The sequence below is a fragment of the Sorex araneus genome, chromosome 4 (genome assembly GCF_027595985.1).
Source record: "Sorex araneus isolate mSorAra2 chromosome 4, mSorAra2.pri, whole genome shotgun sequence".
In the NCBI taxonomy this organism is placed as follows: domain Eukaryota; kingdom Metazoa; phylum Chordata; class Mammalia; order Eulipotyphla; family Soricidae; genus Sorex; species Sorex araneus.
Genome location: NC_073305.1, coordinates 32,603,476 through 32,624,005, shown reverse-complemented (window position 1 = coordinate 32,624,005; position 20,530 = coordinate 32,603,476). Strand labels below are relative to the sequence as shown.

At 40.4% G+C, this 20,530-nt stretch overlaps 1 protein-coding gene and 1 non-coding gene across 26 annotated transcripts in view; both read left to right on the top strand.

Moving 5' to 3' along the window:
• Nucleotides 1–20,530, top strand: part of CLASP2 (cytoplasmic linker associated protein 2) — a 158,945-nt gene that overhangs the window by 58,577 nt on the left and 79,838 nt on the right. For 18 of the 25 annotated variants that reach the window (XM_055134088.1, XM_055134089.1, XM_055134085.1 and 15 more), the window contains 2 exons: nt 723–869; nt 16,576–16,655. In XM_055134088.1, coding sequence (XP_054990063.1) covers nt 723–869; nt 16,576–16,655 — 227 coding nt within the window. Of the gene's footprint in view, nt 1–147; nt 337–722; nt 870–16,575; nt 16,656–20,530 lie in introns of those variants that run through there. The other 7 variants (XM_055134098.1, XM_055134097.1, XM_055134095.1 and 4 more) reach the window with 1 other exon arrangement.
• Nucleotides 9,656–9,783, top strand: LOC129404741 (small nucleolar RNA ACA64). Its single transcript, XR_008630097.1, has one exon. It is a non-coding gene; the product is annotated as a small nucleolar RNA ACA64 (small nucleolar RNA).

The following is a 20,530-nucleotide window of genomic DNA, read 5'->3' as shown; positions in this document are numbered from 1 at the left end:
GAAAATTTAATATAGAATAAGAATTGCAGCTGCATTTAAAACTGTTCAAATAGATGGAGAATTTTTACCTTTCATCTGGCAGTAGCTGCCATAAGATGATGTCACCTTGTAGCTGATTGGCTGTTACAGCACCTAGGGCAGGGAAGAGAAAGAAAAATGCCGGCACAAACCTCAGTGGTGGTTCTGTGGTTGTTTCTGTCTATTTTTGATAGAATCTTTGATTAGTATAGAATCTACTGTATTTGGCCATGTGAACTACTGGGAGCATCCTAGGGTGAGGGGAATTAAGAGCTCTCAGAGGAATGAGGCGACTGATTTGCAAACGGATCTGTGATTGTAAGTTGCAGAAGCTGGGTATAAGGAATAAGACAGGGTGTGCTAGAAGATGCACTATGGGAGGAGCTGGCAGAAAATGCTCATAGGAGTAGCAAAAAAGAAAATGCTTTTTACTATTCTTTAAGTTCATATGTTTGATTTTATATTTTAACTTAATGTATATAGATAGGAAATAGAACATTGCAATCTTATTTTAGGTTACACAGGGTTATTTTATATGTACGGTCAGCCAGTGTGTAGATTCTTATTCAAAGGAGCTTAATGTTATAATTTTATATTTCACAAAGCTTTATGTGTAGCTTTGTTTGATTTTTTTTTATTATTTTATGGAAAATGAGACAAAGCTTAATTCTCTTAAAAATGTGTCTTTCTAACATTTTATTCAGATAAAAGCTTTGATGATGAAGAATCAGTGGATGGAAATAGGCCATCATCAGCTGCTTCAGCCTTCAAGGTTCCTGCACCTAAAACATCCGGAAATCCTGTCAACAGTGCAAGGAAGCCTGGTTCAGCAGGTGGCCCTAAGGTTGGAGGTAACGTAAATCCATTTCAAATCTGATGTGCATGGATCATGCCCTTGCTCTGGCCACACGTACTCAGAACGACAGAGGATTATGTTTATTCATGACTGCAGCATGGTTGCAGATCTGGGGAGGCCGTTGCAACACATAGGAGAATGTGCTGTCTTTTTGAAAATGTTCAAGATAACTGTCTGTATTTCCTATCAGAACATAGGTGAATTTTGTGTTTTCTTTAGAGTATTTAATTTTCAGGAGATATTTAAAAGAGTTTTGGGAAGAGGTAGGGATTTCATTTTTTCTTTTGTAAAGAGAGAGTAGTTTTGTTAGAATTTGGTTATTTTCAGGTTGTACAATTTTTTTTAAATGTTAATTTATGTAATGGCTTTACACATTTAACCTGGGTAGTGAGTCATAAATGCTCCAAAATCGAAAAGATGGTTGTAGAGGCTAAGAATTGAATCATTTGTCACAATAGGAAATGGGTGGTGGTCAAGTAAAACTGCTTCAAAAATGGTTTCTGAATTAGATAACAATAAGAAGGTTTTATGCAATTATGTAGGACATAGCAAATTCTTTGATCATATCAGAACTATTTATACCATATTGTTTATCTTTTAAAATTTTTATGGTTATTTTTTCCATGTACTAATTAGAAAGCCAGGAGTACTTTTCAGGTGCTAGTTTCTGCTGGATTTTCTGATAGTTGAATTCTGTAACAATAAGGATAAATATTTAATGATAAATGGCAGTAGTATTTTTTCCCTTTTTCTTTCTTTCTCTTTTTTGTCAATCAATTTGTGTTTCAGTAATTATTTGGGGGAAACACCTTTCCATGATTTTTGAGAACTGGTGAGAAAATTATGGTCTCCATGATTTTTTTTTCTCTTTATAGTTTTTTTTTACTAGAAACAAAAAGGAAAGGAAAATGTAAACTGTATTTTAGCCAGGTTCTATTAAGTTTGAAGTTTGATAAATCTTAACCATAATGTGTCCTGTAACCAGCCAGGTGAAATGTATGTATGTACATATTTTTATATACATACTTACATGAATAAACAGGTAAATAAAACATTCTGAAATAGAAATAAATGTCTTACAGATTTCCATGTATGTTTTGAGTAATTTACACTGTAGTGTTTTCATTATTTTCTTTTTGTTTTGCAATGTTATATTCTAGTACATAAAATTTTCTGCTAAGCAGTCTTATCTGTGGTAAGAGGTGGTATATGACATTCTTTGGTTTCTTCCTTTGGTAGCAAATAACTATCTTTAGTCATTACAAGGGAATTACTATCTTGTGCTGTAGATTTCTTATGACTTTTATGATTTCATAGAAATGTCTTTAATTTTAAATGGATTAGTATTCCAAATATGTATATAACAATATTTAATATTTGTGAATGCATGTCAGTGGTTTATAATCCACACTGATTTTCATGTTTGACTTTTTCTTAGATAAGAATTGAAATTTCAGTTTACCTACTTTAAATTTACCACTTAATGCTGATGCTCATCAAATTAATAAAAATCATATATTCTTTTTAAAGGGAGGTCTTTTCAGTACCTCCTAGATTTATAGTCCTACTAAATATATTAGGCAGCTTTTAAGACTAATGAAATCTCACACAGATTATATCATTCAGCTAGGCACCAACCCTTTTAAGAATAATAAAGAAGAGATTATCATTTCTTCTTCCTGCTCTTTCGACAATTACAGATTTATTCTGTAATTTTTTGGTTTCCTTTGTTTGCTACAGCATTAGGCCTGCTTCCCACTCTTCTATCTAAGAAGAGTCCTTACTAGCCAGAGAGTATAAATCTTGCTTCAGAAATCAATGCCATTCCTGGCTGTCAGTCCTTCTTTCAGAATCTCGTCTTACATACTCTGTTCTTGGCAGAGGCCTATTGATTTTTAAATTAGTTATAGAAAGTTTTCTTAGAGTTTTATAATCTAATAGAAAAGGATACTGGGAATCTTAGCATTTAATTTACTATTTAGGCATAACAGTTTTTTCCATAGTATTCCTGATTATTCAGCATCTAATAAAATTAATTTGTTCCACTAGGAGCAACCCCCCAGCACTGTTGAGTGGGATCCCAAAACCAACCCACCATAAAAATGAAAGATAAAATTAGTGTGCTCAAGAATTTTAAAAAATCAGGAAAATAATTTTGCATGACTTCTACATATAGATGTAATCTACTGATAAATTATAATGCAATTTTCCTGAATTTCATTTATAATAACGTGCCTGTGTACTTTAAACATATATATATTTTTCTCAGAAGCATAAAATTGGCATTATTGACTATCTAGTTTTATATTCTTATTTAAAATATACTTAATATTTTGCCTGGAGTAATTTCTTGTCTTAATTAAAAACTATTTATGGAAGCTGGAGGGATAGTCCAGGGGTTAATTCAGATGCCTTACACATAGGTAATGTTCTATCTCTGGCATCACATATGTCTCCTAGCACTGCTTATGGTCCCCTGAACATTAAGTATGCAAATTTTAGAAATGACCCCTGAGCACAGAGCCAGGGATCTGTGCCAGCAATAAGCCCTGAGTACTGCCATGTGTGACCTGTGACCCCCAAACAAAATAAAACAAAAACCCTATTCATGGTCGAATAACATCTAAGTTACTTTTAGTCTTTTCTGTTTGTATAAGCTGTGTCATAATTCTTTTTTACTTTTCATTCTCTAATCATTTCCTTGGAGTAAAATTTCTGTGTTCTTTAGTTGAGCTTATTGTTCTCCAGAAAAGTTATAATTAAAAGGTTCAAGAATTTCTTAGTTCTCTTAGTTGCGCTTAGTGTTCTCCAGAAAGATTATAAGACCATTTCAATTCGGGGTTAATTAATTATATCTTATATTGCTTGCCTTAAAATTAGAGTACTTTTAGCTTCACCAGGGAAAATAAATTATTTGTTCCACAATACTTTTAATTTCTCGAAGGTTTTCCTATCTCACTTTACAAGTATAGTTTTCCAGTCTATATTCGTTCTCATAAGCTTATTTAGCATGATGGTGATTCATTTTAGGTATTTCATTTGCTACTTTTAGCTATGTAATAAAAAAGTAGGTATGATTAGCTACAAACATAGTAGCTAGAAGTGTCTGACAATAGTATAGACTGAGTTTAGCAAATTTCTTTTCAAGTAAAATCTCCCAGATAAAAATAACACATCTTTTGGTTGCAGAGTGATAGCACAGTGGGTAGGGACTTACCTTCCGTGAGGCCAACCCAGGTTTGATCCCTGGCTCTCCGTAAATGGCCCCCGAACCACCAGGAGTGATACCTTAGCACTGAGCACCCGCTGGGCGTGGCCAAAAGACATAAAAGTGAAACATCTGTGGAATCTTGACTAAATCTGCTTTTGAAGTTTGGTGGATTAATACACTTCCCCAAAAAATGTATGTCAAGATTAAACAGCGTGCTATTTTTGGCAAAGTAGCCACTCCAATTAATTAAAGCCAGTAAGATCTGTGTTTAATCTGTAGTGGGTTTCTTCTGCACTGTATTTTGGCGCAGTGTGTCTGCCTGTTCTGCTTAGACTCTGATGGTGTGTTCTCAAGCCAGAAGAATCAGAGACTGTTCTATATGGTTGCTCCAGACAATGTGTATTTCTGTAAAATAGATGCTATAGGGCTAGCAAAAGTTTTCACTTTGTACATTGCTAGATAGAATAAAGATAAAATGAATTTAAGCCATTTTCTGAGTGACACTTGTAACTTCATAATAGGCATTTAGGTAAGCACATTTTTATTTTTTAAATTAAGTGCTTGGAATGCAATTGAAATGGCACACGGTTTTTAAAAATATTTGTATCTCTAATATTTTAGGTAATTTTAAAATTCTTGTATATTCTTAAAGCACACATTCTCTGATACAACCTCAGAACTTCTGAGTTAGATATTTTTAATTGTTCTGGGCCTTACTGATAGCAAATCAAAATTTAGAAAAATTAAGTTACTTTTTTAAGACCATGCAACCTAGTAAGTGGGCAAAGCACAGAAAACACTTTCTCTAGAGTCATTGACACTAACCTTACTGAGCTAATACGGGTTCTTCCAGATTCTGTAATTCTAAGATTATAAATCAAATATGTGTGATTCCTAACAAAATAGATGATTTGAAAATGAATAAACCTGTAATTCTTATGTTATAAATTGAAATGAAGTCATATTTTTGTTGTTACTGAAATTACCTTTATAAAACTTTCTGGTTTATAATATCCCCATTCCTATACCAATTATACTGGTAAAAAATTGAATTAAACGATTATATAGTTGTCATTATTTGTACTTAGTACCAGATTTTGTGGTATTGATTTGTTATAGAGGCTTATGTGTAAATTACTAAGACACATCAATGGCCAAATCATGAACTCCCAAAATTCGTTTTTTCTCTCACTTGCTTATTGGACAGAGTATCTTATCTCTGTTTTCCCAATCTGAACAGCTGTTTTTAAAATTATTTTTGTTTCCATTGTTCTTTTGGGGGTACACATGGCAGTGGTGGCAGTGTGAAAGACAACCCTGTGGTCCTGCGGACTGAGTCTGGGCCTTCTGCATACAGAGCTTGTTAGCACAGTGAGCTGTCTCTCCAGCCCTAGCAGATGGTTTTTGCTTGCAATTCAAAGGTCATTACAACCTTTTAAATTTCAGTAGTATTTGTTCTTTTTTAATATTAGAGTATATATTTGTTTGTCATCATTTATATCTTACGCAAGGTTTTATTAAAGACTGTCCAAATACATATTTTCACCAAGTTTTATTCATTATTTTAATTTTTTTTTTTTGCCATTAGAAACCAAAGTAGTTGACTCTTATTTTTTATCAATCTATTTACTGATGCACTATAAGATACAGAGTTACAAAGTTGTTCATGATTGGGTTTCAGTTACACATTATACAACCCATCCCTTCACTAGTGGACATTTCCCTCCACCAATGTTTTCCTCCCACTACCCTCAGTGTGCCTCTATAGTATACTCTCTCTCTCTTTCTGTCTTTCTCTCTCTCTCTCTCTCTCTCTCTCTCACACCCCACCCCACCCCGCCTTCTCCTTCCCCCGCCCCTTTTGGCATTATGGTTATTATGTATATACTTTTGCCTCCTTTCAGTACTCAGTTCTTGTTCAGAGTGATCATTTCCAACTATCATTGAGTAGTTGACTTTTTTCAAACAAAGATTTTAGTAATTATATAATATTCCCTCTGTATTCATGGAAAATTGGCTCTAGGGCCCCTGAAAATAACAAACTTTATAGATGTTCAATCCCTTTTATAAGCTATATAGAGTTATGTATTTGCATGCCACTTGTGTATATAACCTCATTTCCTCAAAATCAGAATATTTCAACCAGAGTCCATATAGCCCATTGTGAGAGGCCAAGGGATAAAACAGGGTAAGGTGCTTGCCTTGCATGCGGCTGACCCAGGTTCATTCCCTTGGCACCCTGTATAGTTCTCTGAGCCCCACCAGAAGTGATGCCCTGGTACAGAACCAGGAATTTGCCCCGAGCGTGCTGGTGTCACCCAAAGACCAATCTTCTCTGCCCACTACCACCCCCCATGCTAATAAAAGCTCCACTGTCAGGAACTTCTTGGATCATCAATAGGTCATCTCCTAACTAATAGTGTATGTGATAATATTCTTTTTATCACCTGAAGCAAAAACATCCAAATTTGAAATTTAAGGACTGACCAGTACACCATTCTATCTTAAATTGCTGTAAATTCCTTAGCTTTAACTGTCATATGATGCCTTATTGCTATCTTAACTTTCATTTTAAGGTAAATACGATTTAAGTAGTTAACAGATAAATAAGAGTGAATTAATTGCTAATTATGTATAAAATAATGTGTTTTGCTATAGTTATTTTCTTTGACCTTCATTTTGTTATTTCTTGTATAAAGCCCAGTGATAGAATTTAATGGGATTAGGTTTATTTTGTGTGACAGATTCAGAATGTTTAAGAGATTGGAGTAATATAGACACTAACCTATTCTGATGAAAATTAATAGGCAAACTGAAAGCCTAGTCTTTCCACAGATCATTTATTATCTAATCTACAGCTGCTCATGAGCCTAGCATGTACACAGCTTCAGATTAGACATTGAGAAGATCATTTGTAGCATTCAGGGTGACTCAAATTAACATGTAACTAGAGTATCTGTTCGCGTTATTTACTCCCATCAACCAGTGGTTGTTAGCATTTGGTGTCCTCTCCACATCATTATTCTATGCTTTTTAATTGAAGTGGCATGGTATAAAATTAGTCTTGGGGCGGGGATGATAGTGCAAAGGGCTTGTACATATTCCCTGGATGCTGGAGGCTGAGTAGATCTCCTGCACTGCCTGCTCCCCTCAGCACCAATAGGTGTGACCCTCCCCCAGATAAAAGAAGAAAATTACAGTGTCCTATAGAAAAGCATATTGAATCAAGGTTTGTTTCAGGAAATTATGAAGTATTATAAATGTAGATGGTACACATGAGGAATTTTCCAGGCTAATGTTTATCATATAGATAGGAGTTTTTGTAAAACCAAGTGATGCTTTTGTCACTACACAAAAAACCTGAAATGACTAATTGATTTTTTTTTTAATAAGAGGCATGCTCATTGTTACAGGTCAAACAATAGATTATTGAAAAACAGCTTGAATGTCTTGCCTTTCTATTTACATTGCCCTGAAACAGTCTGTGTGAAGAATGATGTGTGTCTACCACCTCATAGTCCAGGTGTATTATGTAGCTGCATAGCTGATTTTCACCAGAGCTCTACCTGACCACTATGCAGCAGGTTACATAGTGCCAGGGAGCAAATTCCGGCTCTTAGACCTGTGAGGCATTTGCACTTTTTAGGCATTTGAGCACTGGAATGATGGAGGAGAGGATGGTAGTAGCCTTTGGTGCAATGAAAGGGTTCATAGAGCCAAGTAAAAAGATTTGGACTCTGTTTATAGAAAGTAAGTTGGGAGCCTCAGCACTAGTCCTTTAATTTTCTGCAATTTTTTTTTTTTTAACTTTTTGCATCACACCCAGTGATGCTCAGGAATTACTCCTGGCAGTACTTAGGGGACCATATGGGATGCCGGGGATCGAACCCGGGCCATTCATGTGGAAGGCAAATGTCCTCCATGCTGTACTATCATTCTGGCTCCTGTAAATATGTTCTAAACTATATGCTGAATTGTTATGTACCTCTGTTTTATAGTCAAATTTCTTCCTATGTCCTAAAATACAACTTATGAGTGATTTTCTAGGAGCAAGAAAAAAAATTCACTCAATTCCTTAGTTTAAGAATGCCCTCTTCTGTCAGTATGGTGAAATGTACCTTTTTTACTAGTTTTAATGTAGTTTCTTTACTAAACTTCTTTACCTGACTCTCTCACTTTTGATTTTGTGATTTTTATTTCAACAGAGCATTTGCCTTCTCCTCTTTTCCTTTGCTCATCAGACTTTAAAGGATACTTCTTGTAGGTGCCACTTACTCTGATTGGTCTTGTGGGGAGACCTTAATCTATATCTCTGTACCACTCTATCAGTATCCTCTTCTTTCATACATTTTTTTCTTCCTGATTTTTTTTTTCTTTCCATCGAGAACGCTGGTTGACATTGCTGCTCTGGTCTTAGGTATTTAATTTAATTGCCCCTGAATGTGCAGCGTGTCTCCTAATTGTGTTACGGATACCTGATTTGGGTGAGTTCATTTGGTATTTGTGTGTGTGTGTGTGTGTGTGTGTGTGTGTGTGTGTGTGTGTTCTAGGAGTATTTAGTCAAACATTTGATTTTAATTTGGATGCCTGTCATTTTCCAATGTAAATCAGTATGTTGAAATTGTAACTTTTAGTCATTTGTAGAAAATTGCTTCTTTAATCTAGATATTTTTATGATCAGCACTTCATTTAAGTTTAGGATATTTTTAATGAATAGTTCCTACTTTCCCTATTAATTGGTTTCTTTGCCTTGTTTCAAAGTTTCCTTTACTTCTGGGCCTACTTTTGTTTCATGGAGAGTTGGGGGTGTTGAGGATCCACAGCAGTGGTGCTCAGGGCCTGCCCCCAGTTGCATGCTGGATTGCTCACGGCCGTGTTTTAGGAAAGCAGTGTGGTGCTAGAGAGCAAACCAGGCTTCCGTCAGGCAGAGCAGATGCTCATTCTCTGTTTTTGAACTCTGTATTTTATTCATGTGATTTAATCTATCCCTGTACTAAAACCGAATTGTCATAATTAGCTTGGTACTCTTTGATATTTTCTTTCTTTTTTTTTTAAGTAAATAGATTTTTTTATTTGGAGGGTTTTTGAGGAGAGAGAGAGAGAGGAGAGAGGGGGGGAGAGGGAGAGGGAGAGGGAGAGGGGGAGGGGGAGGGGGAGGGGGAGGGGGAGAGAGTAATGCACTGAAGAAAGAACACGGGCTTCTCCGAGGGCAGAGAGCCCCTACACACATCCCAGCATGAAAGCATGAAAGTCCACATCTCAAGAGGGAAGGTGTGGGCGACATGGGCTCAAGCAGCATATGCGCCTTTGTGATATTTTCTAAGATATATATCTCTGTGTACTCTGTATATCTCTGTGAGAATACCTCAGTAGGTCCTGGCCATTGCTCTTCAAAATTGATTTTAGAATTGGTCTTACAGGTTTCACAAGAAATCTTTCCAGAGGTTTGATCAGTATTGCGTTGTTTTATGAAGATAGAACAGCTTTATAACGAATGACTAGTCTTCTTCTCTGTGATCATGGAACTCTTTCTCCATTTGTCTCATTAAAATGTACCATTTTCTGGAGGCACCTGAAAATAATCACCTGTGACTCTGACCCTGTGTGGTTGAGACTTGGTGCTCAGAGCCAGCCAGGCCTCAGCCGGATGCCCACTTTCCTGTGGGGGGGGGATTGCAAAACCCAGGCACCTACAAGTCATAGCACTTCCTGATTGCTCCTCACAGTCTCTGATTTCAGCCCCTTGCCTGAAATGTCTGTCCTGGACACTTGGGGAGGGAGTATCTCAGCTTTCCTCCCCTTTTCAGTTAAGTTGTTCTCCGAATATTTTTTTAAATGACAACACAAAAATTATTTTTAAGATCTTTTTGGTTTTGCTTTTGTTTGGTTTAACATTTTTATTTTGGTTTAACATTTGATTATTGATACCTCCAAATATTGCTAAACATGGTATTCTTTTAAATTAAAATTTTGACTTGGGACCAGAGTGATAGTACAGCGGGTAGGCATTTACCTTGCGCACGGCCGACCTGGGTTGAGTCCTCAGCATTTCAAGTACCACCAGGAGTAATTCCTTAGGGCAGAGCCAGAAGTAACTCTTGAGCATCTAGGTGTGACCCAAAAAGCAAAAATTTAAAAAATATATATGTATATATCTATAAATAATTGGTTTTGGTGTGTACCAATTAATGATTTTGATATATTGATTTTATAACTACTTATTAAGCTAGTTCTAATTTTTTATTATTTTACAGTGTATTGTTTTGGATTTTCTTTCTATACCAGGCTTTGGCCAACTTTAGCCAATACTTCTATTGAAATGCATTCATACCCATTCATTTGTGAAGAGTTGAGTAGTTGTACTAGAGATCATTGGGTCCATTCAAGCCTCAAATTACCTGACTCTTTACAAAAAAAAAAAAAATTTCAGCCCCGATTTCAACAATCAGAGCATCTTAAAATAAATGGCAGTTTCATTTTCTTCTAGTGGACAGTTTTAGACTTGACGGTATTTTGTTCTTTCAGAACTTGAACGATATTGACATTGCTCTCTCTGACGCCGGCTATTTTAAGACTGTAGTCCTAGATCTGAGAGCTGAGGTTTCCAAACTCCCTTGGCCTAGTGCCCCCTTTTCAGGAAACCGCCGCTAAGCCTCACCCCACCCCCTGGAAATCAACCTTCTTTAAGTGAACAAATGGAAAACAGCCCCATCTCCACTTGTAGCCCAGGATTTTACTGCACTCCTGGATTGATTCCTGAAAGGGCAGTGGGGGGGAGGGGGCAGGGGGGGGTACTGCCCACTCCAGGAAGCACCAACCTAGGGCATCTCTGCTTCCTCCGATGACTGTCTCTTTGGTGCTCTGCAGCTGTGTCACCCGGGTCTAGATGTAATTTCATTTATTTCCTCTGCTTGGCTATGTGGTGTAGATTCCTGGTTTTAATGAAGTTAGAATGTTCACATCTAATATTTTAAATCAAATGTTTTAAGATATTTCCAGCCATTTTCCCTATTCTATTTGAAGCACTTCAATGAGATGTATGTTAGATTTCATGCTGTCTTCAGATTATCTTTATAAATTCCCATTTTCCTTCTCTTCAGTCAAGTTTTTCATTATTTTAACAGTTGTGCCATTCAATTCAAATCTTTGCATTTCCCTTCTAAATTCATCTCTTTATACCTAAGTGTTTTGTTGGTTATTTCTGGAATTCTTTCTTAGAACATTATATTCACATCTATAGTCCATAATTAAATAATTCTACTATCTACAATTCTGAATTCTTGGTTTGCTGTGACTTCTAGTTCATGATGAATTGCCTGAGTATGAATTTGAATTTTGATTGTGAATATATTGCTTGAATGCAGAGAGTGGTTCTTCTGGGTGTAAAGTGTGGGATTAGCAAAGAACTAAACCAAACAGTTTTGATGCTTGTCTCTTATGCATTGTTTCTCGTATGGGAACCATAGAAGCTCTGTTTGGGTGAGAATCGCATAAAGTGAGGTGTGGGGAGGGGGGAGGGGCCAAGGGAGGCCAGCCTACTAAATAGGACACAGAGTCCACAGGAAGGAAGCAAGGTTACAATCGGGGCATGGGCAGGAACAAACATGACAAGAAACATTGAGTTTGGGTAATATTTGGAGATTCTTCAATATGCCTGTGCTAGCCCGTCCAGTATATTGGAAGCCGTGGTGACTCCCGCTGGACGGTGCCCTCTCATCCTCCCCACCACACCCCGGCCTTGATGATCAGCTTAGAATAAATTCCAGAGCAGGAATTAGCAAACAGTAAAACACAGGCACAATCAGGCCAACTATCTATTTTTGTCTTGCCCCTGAGCTAGGAATGTATCTCACATTTTTCTATTATTTTTTTAAAATATGCATTTTTTAAATAATAATGTGGGCTGGGGAGAGTTCAATGGGCAGAGTGTGCGCCATGCACGCAGGAGTTCTGGGCCTGATCCCTAGCGCTGCTGGGGAAACCCTCGACCCCAACACTGTTGGAAGTAGCCCCCCCAGCACTGCTGAGTTTGGCCTAACACCCACCGACCCCCCTTTCCCCACCAAAAGAATAATAATTAGTGAGGCATGTGGAAACTTGATGAAATCTGCATTTCAGTGCCCTTTAATAAAACTTTGTTGGATACAGACTCGCTCATTCATTCACATACTTTCTGTGGGTGCTGCCATGCTGCTAATGTTGGGTTGAATAATTACAACAGAAATCACACGCCATGAACCTGAAATGTTTAGTCTCTGCAGGAAAGACAGCTGGGCAGAAGTTTGCCCTTTCTCTTCCCTCCCCCATTCTCATTTTAGCCCTTTACTGTGTCCAGGTGTTCTTTTGGAAGAGATTAATACTGGGCCAGAGCTAGTGCAGCGTGGAGGGGGTTTGCCCTGTGCGTGGCGCGACCTGGGTTTGATCTCTGGCGTCCCATATGGTTCCCCCGAGCACTACCAGGAGTAATTTCTGAGTGCAGAGCCAGGAGTATTGGAGTGAGCAGAGCAGGTGTGACCCGGAAAGCCTAAATAAATAATAAAAGGGAATGATAATAGTATGGGGTGCTTCGGGGGACTGGAACAGCTAGAGGTGCTCAGGGCATCATGGGGTGCTGATGCTTAAACCAGGATGGGAAGGCAGGTGCCTCAATGCCTGTATTGTCTCTCGAGCTTTGATATTAAGTTTTTTAAATCCAGTTTTGAGATTCTAATACTTCCTTTGGCAGATGTGCAGCTGCAGTTGGGGAGATTCTTCAAGTCTGCTTTTCCCCTGGCTCTGTTGATGATGTTACCGGGGCGGTGACTGGGATTCACATGCACTTGGTGGGGTGCTAGCACACTTGCGGGCAGTGTCACTTGCCAGCAGTGCCACACTGCCCTGGAGGGCTCATTCACACTTGAGTTGCAGCACTTGGTGGCTGTGGTTATCGACCCGAGGCCTCACACTGGAGTTGTGCCCATACACGCTTTGCTCACGGTGCTCACACATGGGGCCGTGGTGTCCAGCAGAAGATACGCATTTTAAATAATAATGTGGGCCGGAGAGAGAGAAAAGTTCAATGGGCAGAGTGCGCACTTTGCAACGCAGGAGTCCCGGGCCCGATCCCTAGCACCCTTGCCCCCAACAGTCTTGGAAGTAGCCCTCCAGCATTGCTGCATTTGGCTGTCACTGAAGATGCGCCCCTGCACGTTTTGCTTTTGCGTGTGTGCTCACACATGGCTGGGTTGTGCTGGAGATGGCTAATGGTAGCGATCGCACTCGGCACATGCTGGGGATCATGCTTGCAGCCAGTGCATTTTTCCCAGACCCCAATTTCATTTATCAGTTGGAGAGATTTTTGTCCAGTCAGTTGTACCTTGGACTTCGCACCTTGTACCGTTGAGATTTATTTCCACGTATTGAATTCTTACCATAAGGAAATAGGTGATTTCCTATTTCCTTATGAAATAGGAAAGGGGCTCCTGTATCGCTGTATCGGCCAGTGTTCAGTCAGAAGGCAGACACCACAACTGTATTTTTAAAAAGAGAATTTAAAGAATAGTTACGTGAATGCTGAAACCTTAAGAATACAAAAAAAAAAAAAAAAAACACCAAAACCCAAACCCCTAAAGGAGTGGTTTTCAGCCATTGACGCCTGTGGACAGGCTCTCAAAAAACCACTACTGTAAAGTGTCATGGCGGGGGCTGGAGAGAGAGCGCTTGCCCTGCCTGCAGCCCACCTGGATTCCAGACCAGGCATCCCAGGTGGTGCCCCAAGCTTACTAGGTGTAATTCCTTAGTGCAGATCCAGAAGTGAATCTCAAGTATCTGTAGGTGTGTGTTCCCTCCCACCACCACCGCACCAAAAAAAAAAAAAAAAAACCCCACTGCTCTAAAGTGTCCTGGAAGGGTGGGGCTGGAGATATAGTGCATCAGGTGGGGCACTTGCATTGCACATGGTGGACCCAGTTTTCAATACCCCAGCATCCCATATCGGCCCCCGAGCCCCTCTCAGAGTGATTCCTGAGTGTAAAGCCAGGAGTAACCCCCATGTATCACCAAGGTGTGGACAGTCGCCACCACCCAACCCCCCAAGAAAAAAGAAAGTCCTTCCATTACAGGAAGGACTACTGACTCATTAAGTAGTAATTGCCTTTTTTTTATCTTTTTGGGTCACACCTGGTGATGCACAGGGGTTACTCCTGGCTTTGCACTCAGGAATTACTCCTGGCGGTGCTCAGGGGACCATATGGGATACTGGGAGTCGAACCCGGGTCGGCCATGTGCAAGGCAAACGCCCTACCCGCTGTGCTATCGCTCCAGCCCAGTAATTGCCTTTTAAGTTTACCTCTTATTGTCTGTGTGCACTAAAGAAGTTGTTGCTTGCATGTTTAATTTTAATTTCAAGACTTTTGTTTTAATATCATTTTTTTTTCTTTTTGGGTCACACCCAGCGATGCTCAGGGGTTACTCCTGGCTTTGCACTCAGGAATTACTCCTGGCGGTGCTTGGGGGACCCTATGGGATGCTGGGGATCGAACCCAGGTCGGCCGAGTGCAAGGCAAACGCCTTACCCGCTGTGCTATCGCTCCGGCCCCTGTTTTAATATCATTTAAAATTGCCATTCAGGGGGTTGGCACGATAGCACAGCGGATAGGGTGTTTGCCTTGCACACAGCCGACCCAAGTTCGAATCGCAGCATCCCATATGGTCCCCTGAGCACCACCAGGAGTAATTCCTGAATGCAGAGCCAGGAGTAACTCCTGTGCATGGCCAGGTGTGACCCAAAAAGAAAAGAAAAAAAAACTTGCCATTCAATTTTCTTTTTTTCTTTCTTCCTTTTTTCTTTTTGTTCTTCTATTGTTTTTTGGGACACACCCAGCACTGATCAGGGGGTCATTCCTGGTTTTGCACTAAGTAATCACTCCTGGAGATGTTTGGAGTGTCATATGGGATGCCAGGGATTTACCAGGTTGGCCACATGCAAGACAAATGTCCTGCCCGCTGTACTATGGCTCTGGCCCAACATTCATCTTTCTTGATGTTGCTCTTTCACCTGTGTTTTTGTCCGAGATTGCATTGGATAAAAGTTACTCTGTTCATATAGTTTAGATTTTACTGCCAACTTAGCTTAGTGGTGACACACAGTTAAACTATTATCAACTGTCTTGACTTTCATAAAAACTATTTTTATTTTTATTTTATTTTTTTTGAACGTGAGGGTACAGTTACAGATTTATACATTTTTGTGCTCACGTTTCTCCCTTACAAAGTTTGATAACCCATCCCTTCACCAGTGCCCATTCTCCACCACCAGTAAACCCCAACATCCCTCCCCCCCTCTCCAGTCCCGTCTCCCCCCTCCCCACACTGCCACTATGGCAGGGTATTCCCTTTTGTTCTCTCTCTCTGATTTGGTGTTGTGGTTTGCAATAAAGGTGCTGAGTGGCCATTGTGTTCAGTCTCTAATCTATATTCGGCCCGCATCATCTTTCCCCCACATGACCTCCAACCACATTTTACTTGGTGTTCCATTCTCTGAGTTGCCCAGAATGAGAGACCAGCCTCCAAGCCATGGAGACAACCTCCTGGTACTTATTTCTACTATTCTTGGGTGTTAGTCCTATAGTCTATTATTCTATATTCCACAGATGAGTGCAATCTTTCTATGTCTGTCTCTCTCTTTCTTTTTTTTTTTTTTTTTTTTGCTTTTTGGGTCACACCTGGCGATGCACAGGGGTTACTCCTGGCTTTGCACTCAGGAATTACCCCTGGCCGTGCTCAGGGGACCATATGGGATGCTGGGATTTGAACCCGGGTCGGCCGCGTGCAAGGCAAACGCCCTACCCGCTGTGCTATCTCTCCAGCCCCTGTCTCTCTCTTTCTGACTCATTTCACTTAGCATAATACTTTCCATGCTGATCCACTTATATGCAAACGTCATGACCTCATTCTTTCTAACAGCTGCATAGTATTCCATTGTATAGATGTACCAGAGTTTCTTCAACCAGTCATCTGTTCTAGGGCACTCGGGTTTTTTCCAGATTCTGGCTATTGTAAACAGTGCTGCGATGAACATATAAGCGCAGATGTCATTTCGACTATACTTTTTGGCTTTTCTGGGATATATTCCCAGCAGTGGTATTGCTGGGTCAAATGGGAGCTCAACCTCTAGTTTTTTGAGAATCGTCCATACTGTTTTCCAAAAGGGCTGAACTAGCCGGCATTCCCACCAGCAGTGTAGAAGGGTCCCTTTCTCCCCACATCCTCTCCAACAGCGGTTGCTTTTGTTCTTTGGGATGTGTGCCAGTCTCTGTGGTGTGAGGTGGTATCTCATGGTTGTTTTGATCTGCATCTCTCTGATGATTAGTGATATAAAAACTATTTTTAATGTTCTCCTATAAAACAAGATTCTCCCCAAAATTATATCTTTGTTGATATCAAATGTTACATTTTTTCAAGTGTCCTTTGTGCTAAAATGCTTAAAAAATAAATTTTGATGATTTAACAGGTGCTTCTAAGGAAGGAGGTGCCGGAGCAGTTGATGAAGATGATTTTATAAAAGCTTTTACTGATGTCCCTTCTATTCAGGTAAGATGCTAATAGTGTAATTCCTCATGCATATTGCTGTGTGCTTCTTCAGTGGTAACAATGCTGTGTTTCCATGCTATTAATATTTAGTATGTTTAGACATTTAAGGGATTCTTAAATAAGACTGAAGTGCCTTTCTTTTTTGTCTTGTTTGGGGCTTCCCCAGCATTATGGGAGCACAGGATTACACACTTGAAGGCTCAGGAAGCCACAGGGTGTTGGGATTGAACCCATGGGGTGCGGGGATTGAACCAGCTTCATATATGGTGCCATCTCTTTGAGCTGTCTCCCCAACCCTTGAAATATTATTAGATCATATTAAATTATAATGCCCAGTTACACATACTATTTTTTTTTAAAAGGTGATTATGATAAAACAAACATTCTGGGCTGGAGCGATAGCACAGCGGGTAGGGTGTTTACTTTGCACTCGGCCGACCCGGGTTCGAATCCCAGCATCCCATATGGTCCTCTGAGCACCGCCAGGGGTGATTCCTGAGTGCAGAGCCAGGAGTAACCCAGGTGTGACCCAAAAAGGAAAAAAAAAACATTCTTTTAGTTCTTCTTTGCTACTTCTTTATAAACTTCATCTCTGTAGTGAAATCCCTTTGTTCTTAGTCACTTTCTTTAAACCCATGACTTCAGTTGCTGCTTAATAGGAAATGTGCTGGTCTTACTTCTGTGCCAGGCCTCTCTTGAGTGCCAAAAATAATCCCACTGATTGTTTATTTCACATCTCCTTTTACTTGCCTTTAAAGCATCTCAGACGCAACCCGTTCAGAACAGGACTTAGGATCTTCCTGTACAAACGTACCACTCTAGTTTTTTTTTGTGTTGAAAACATTTGCACTTTCTAGTGCAGGCAGATTCCTAGTATCGTGGGATTCAGAACTGCCCAGATGCACTCTGAAAGTGTTTCTTTTCAACCTTTTTCTGACAGAGGCTCCCTGTGACTTTGTTCCCTTCCTGTAGCTTCTCTGTTGTTCGGGTAGACCCACAAATCTCCTGCTGCCATGGTCCCCCGCTTATGCAATTTTCAGCTGTGTCCCTTTGGAATAACTAGGGGCAGCCCACAGTAAGCCCCTTGCTGAGAAACACTGTCTCACACAGTGCTTCCCAAAGTGGTGATGCTGTCCCGGATTGAGAGCACAGAAAAGATCTGAGAGCTGGCCATAAGCTCAGTTGTAGTAGAGGGCATTTTTCTATTTGTGCACCTAAAGAAGATAGATTTCCATGCAGGCATATAGGTAAAAAATAATTTTTTTTTTCTGAAAATGGGGGTGAAAGGTCAAATAAATTTGGTAACTTCTGGTCTAGAGCATCACTTAATAACAGGTAAGATGTGGGAGAGGGAGGACCTGCCTGCCTTTAAAATTTTGGCAATCTCTTGGCAGCTTGGGGAATCGGGTGGGGTAGAGGGCAGGAAGAAAGAACCAGAAGCCCCTAGAATCTTTCTCTTGCCTCTTTAGTTTTATTTCATGCCTTGATATTTTTTATTTGTTTGTTTTGGGGGTGACTTTTTTTTTTCTTTTTGGGTCACACCCAGCGATGCTCAGGGGTCATTCCTGGCTCTGCACTCAGGAATTACCCCTGGCGGTGCTCAGGGGACCATATGGGATGCTGGGAATCGAACCCGGGTCGGCCGCATGCAAGGCAAATGCCCTACCCGCTGTGCTATCACTCCAGCCCCAGGGGGTGACATTTTAAATAGAATTCAATGGCAAGTTTAAGATGTGAGTAGGGCTGTTTTGGTGATGCTGTTTGACACTACTCCTATAGTATCATTAGAACTCTGGTTTTGTCTGTCTCTCATTTCTGATTTTCCCCTCAGGGATGACACTGTAGCTTCAGCTGCTCACGCCTCACAGTCTCGTTACAGCCTGCTTCTTTTCCAGTGCTGCTCTGAAGCTTGTCATGTTGACTCTGAACTCATGTGTACTCGTGCTTAGACCTGAGGCAGTGACCCCACCCCTCATCTCCTTTGCACTCTTTGTTTCTTGTGGTCTTGTACACACAGTTGAAGAGCTCCTCTCTCTGTCTCTCCCTCCCTCTCCCTTTCTCTCTCTCTCTCCCTCCCTCACCCCCCTCTCTCTCTCCCTCTCTCTCTCTCTTTCTCTCTCTCTCTCCCCTCCCCCTACTTTTGCTCCCTCTCGCTCCCTGCCCTTTGCCTACTGGTATTCTGTCAAGCCTCAAGCGTAACTTTAATGATTGGGTCAACTTTTAGATAGAGTTTCATGGCATGGAATTACTGTCATTGGTTTTTTGGGTTTTTTCTTTCCACAGCTAGATTATATGCTGAAAGGCAGAAAACTGTCCTTGCCCTTTCTTGGGGACTCCCCACATTTTCTTTAGTGCCCACCATAGTAGGTTATGTGACTTAGTTAAGTGAATAGTGGCGCTTGGCAAGAAGTTGACTCCAGAGAAAGCAAAGTCTTTAGCTCTTCTGGCTTCAGTCTAGTTAAAAGTGGTGTCGTAGGGATGGGAATCTAGGGAGTCACTTTAAAATGGAACCCTTGGAAATATTGTATGGTAAGTCTATCAAGTCCATAAGTCCATGTGTTGTATGTCATTCTGAGAAATTAAATCTTTTAATTACCCCTTAGGATGTTTGCATCTTTTATTGATGAGGGAGACATACCTGATGGTGCTAAAGGCTTACTCTTGACTTTGTGCTCAGGGTTCACTCCTGGAGGGGTACAGGGGACCATATGTAGTGCTGGGGATCAGATCAGTGTCAACAAGGCACCTCAACCTCTATACTAGCTCTCCAGCTGCATATCATCCAGCCAAATCTGGAATTTTACTAGTAATCTAAACAGACTAAGACAGATATTTTCACATCCCCAGAAAGATCCCCAGACAGTCACAAAACAACCTGAATATATTTCACTTTACCTTGCTTTTGCTTTTTCTTTTTTTCTTTTTTTTTCTTTTTTTAATTGAATTACTGTGAGACACACAGTTGCAAAGTTGTTCATGATTCAGTTTCAGTCATTACATTGTTCTAGCAACCAAGCACACATAGTATTTTTAAGTGGTAGAGTGTCCTAAACGACTCATGAGTTGGATTAATAGCATATGAGGTGAGGAAGAAAAATCAAAGCATCTTATTTTCTAATGGTCTGTAACCTCTGTTAAGAATGTCTGTTAGGGCTGGAGCCATAGTACACCGGATAGGGCGTTTGCCTTGTACGAGGGTGACCCACGTTCGATCCCCAGCATCCCATATGGTCCCCTGAGCACCGCTAGGAGTAATTCCTGAGTGCAGAGCCAGGAGTAACCCCTGTTCATCGTTGGGTGTGACCCCAAAAGCGGAAAAAAAAGAATGTCTCGAACGTTGCTAACCAGGCTGAGCATATATAACCCAGGTGGTGGAGTACATGCCTAGCACGTGTGAGACCCTCAGCTTAGTCCCAGCACCACAGGACCCTCCCGCCACTGGGACTTGAAGTGAGGTGCTGGTTGCTCCTAAGCAGCCAGGTGTAACCCCTTTTTTAAAAAAAATATTTCAGGCGGGGGGGTCAGGAGATAGCACAATGGGCAGAGTACTTGCCTTGCACACAGATAACCTGGGTTCAATGTCCAGCACCCTGTGCGGTGCCCTGAGCTCCACCTGGAGTGACCCCTGAGTGCAGAGCCAGGAGTGAGCCCTGAGCACTGCTAGGTTTAGTTACCAAACAAAGCAAAACAAAGATGCTGCTATAATGGAATGGACCTTTCAAGTATGAAAATCATGGCCCTGAGTGACAGTATGGCGGGTAGGGCGCTTACCTTGCATGTGGCAGACCTGAGTTTGATCCCCAGCATCTCCTGTGGTTCCCCCAAGCACCACCAGGTGTAATTCCTGAGTGTAGGGCCAAGAATAATTCCTAAAC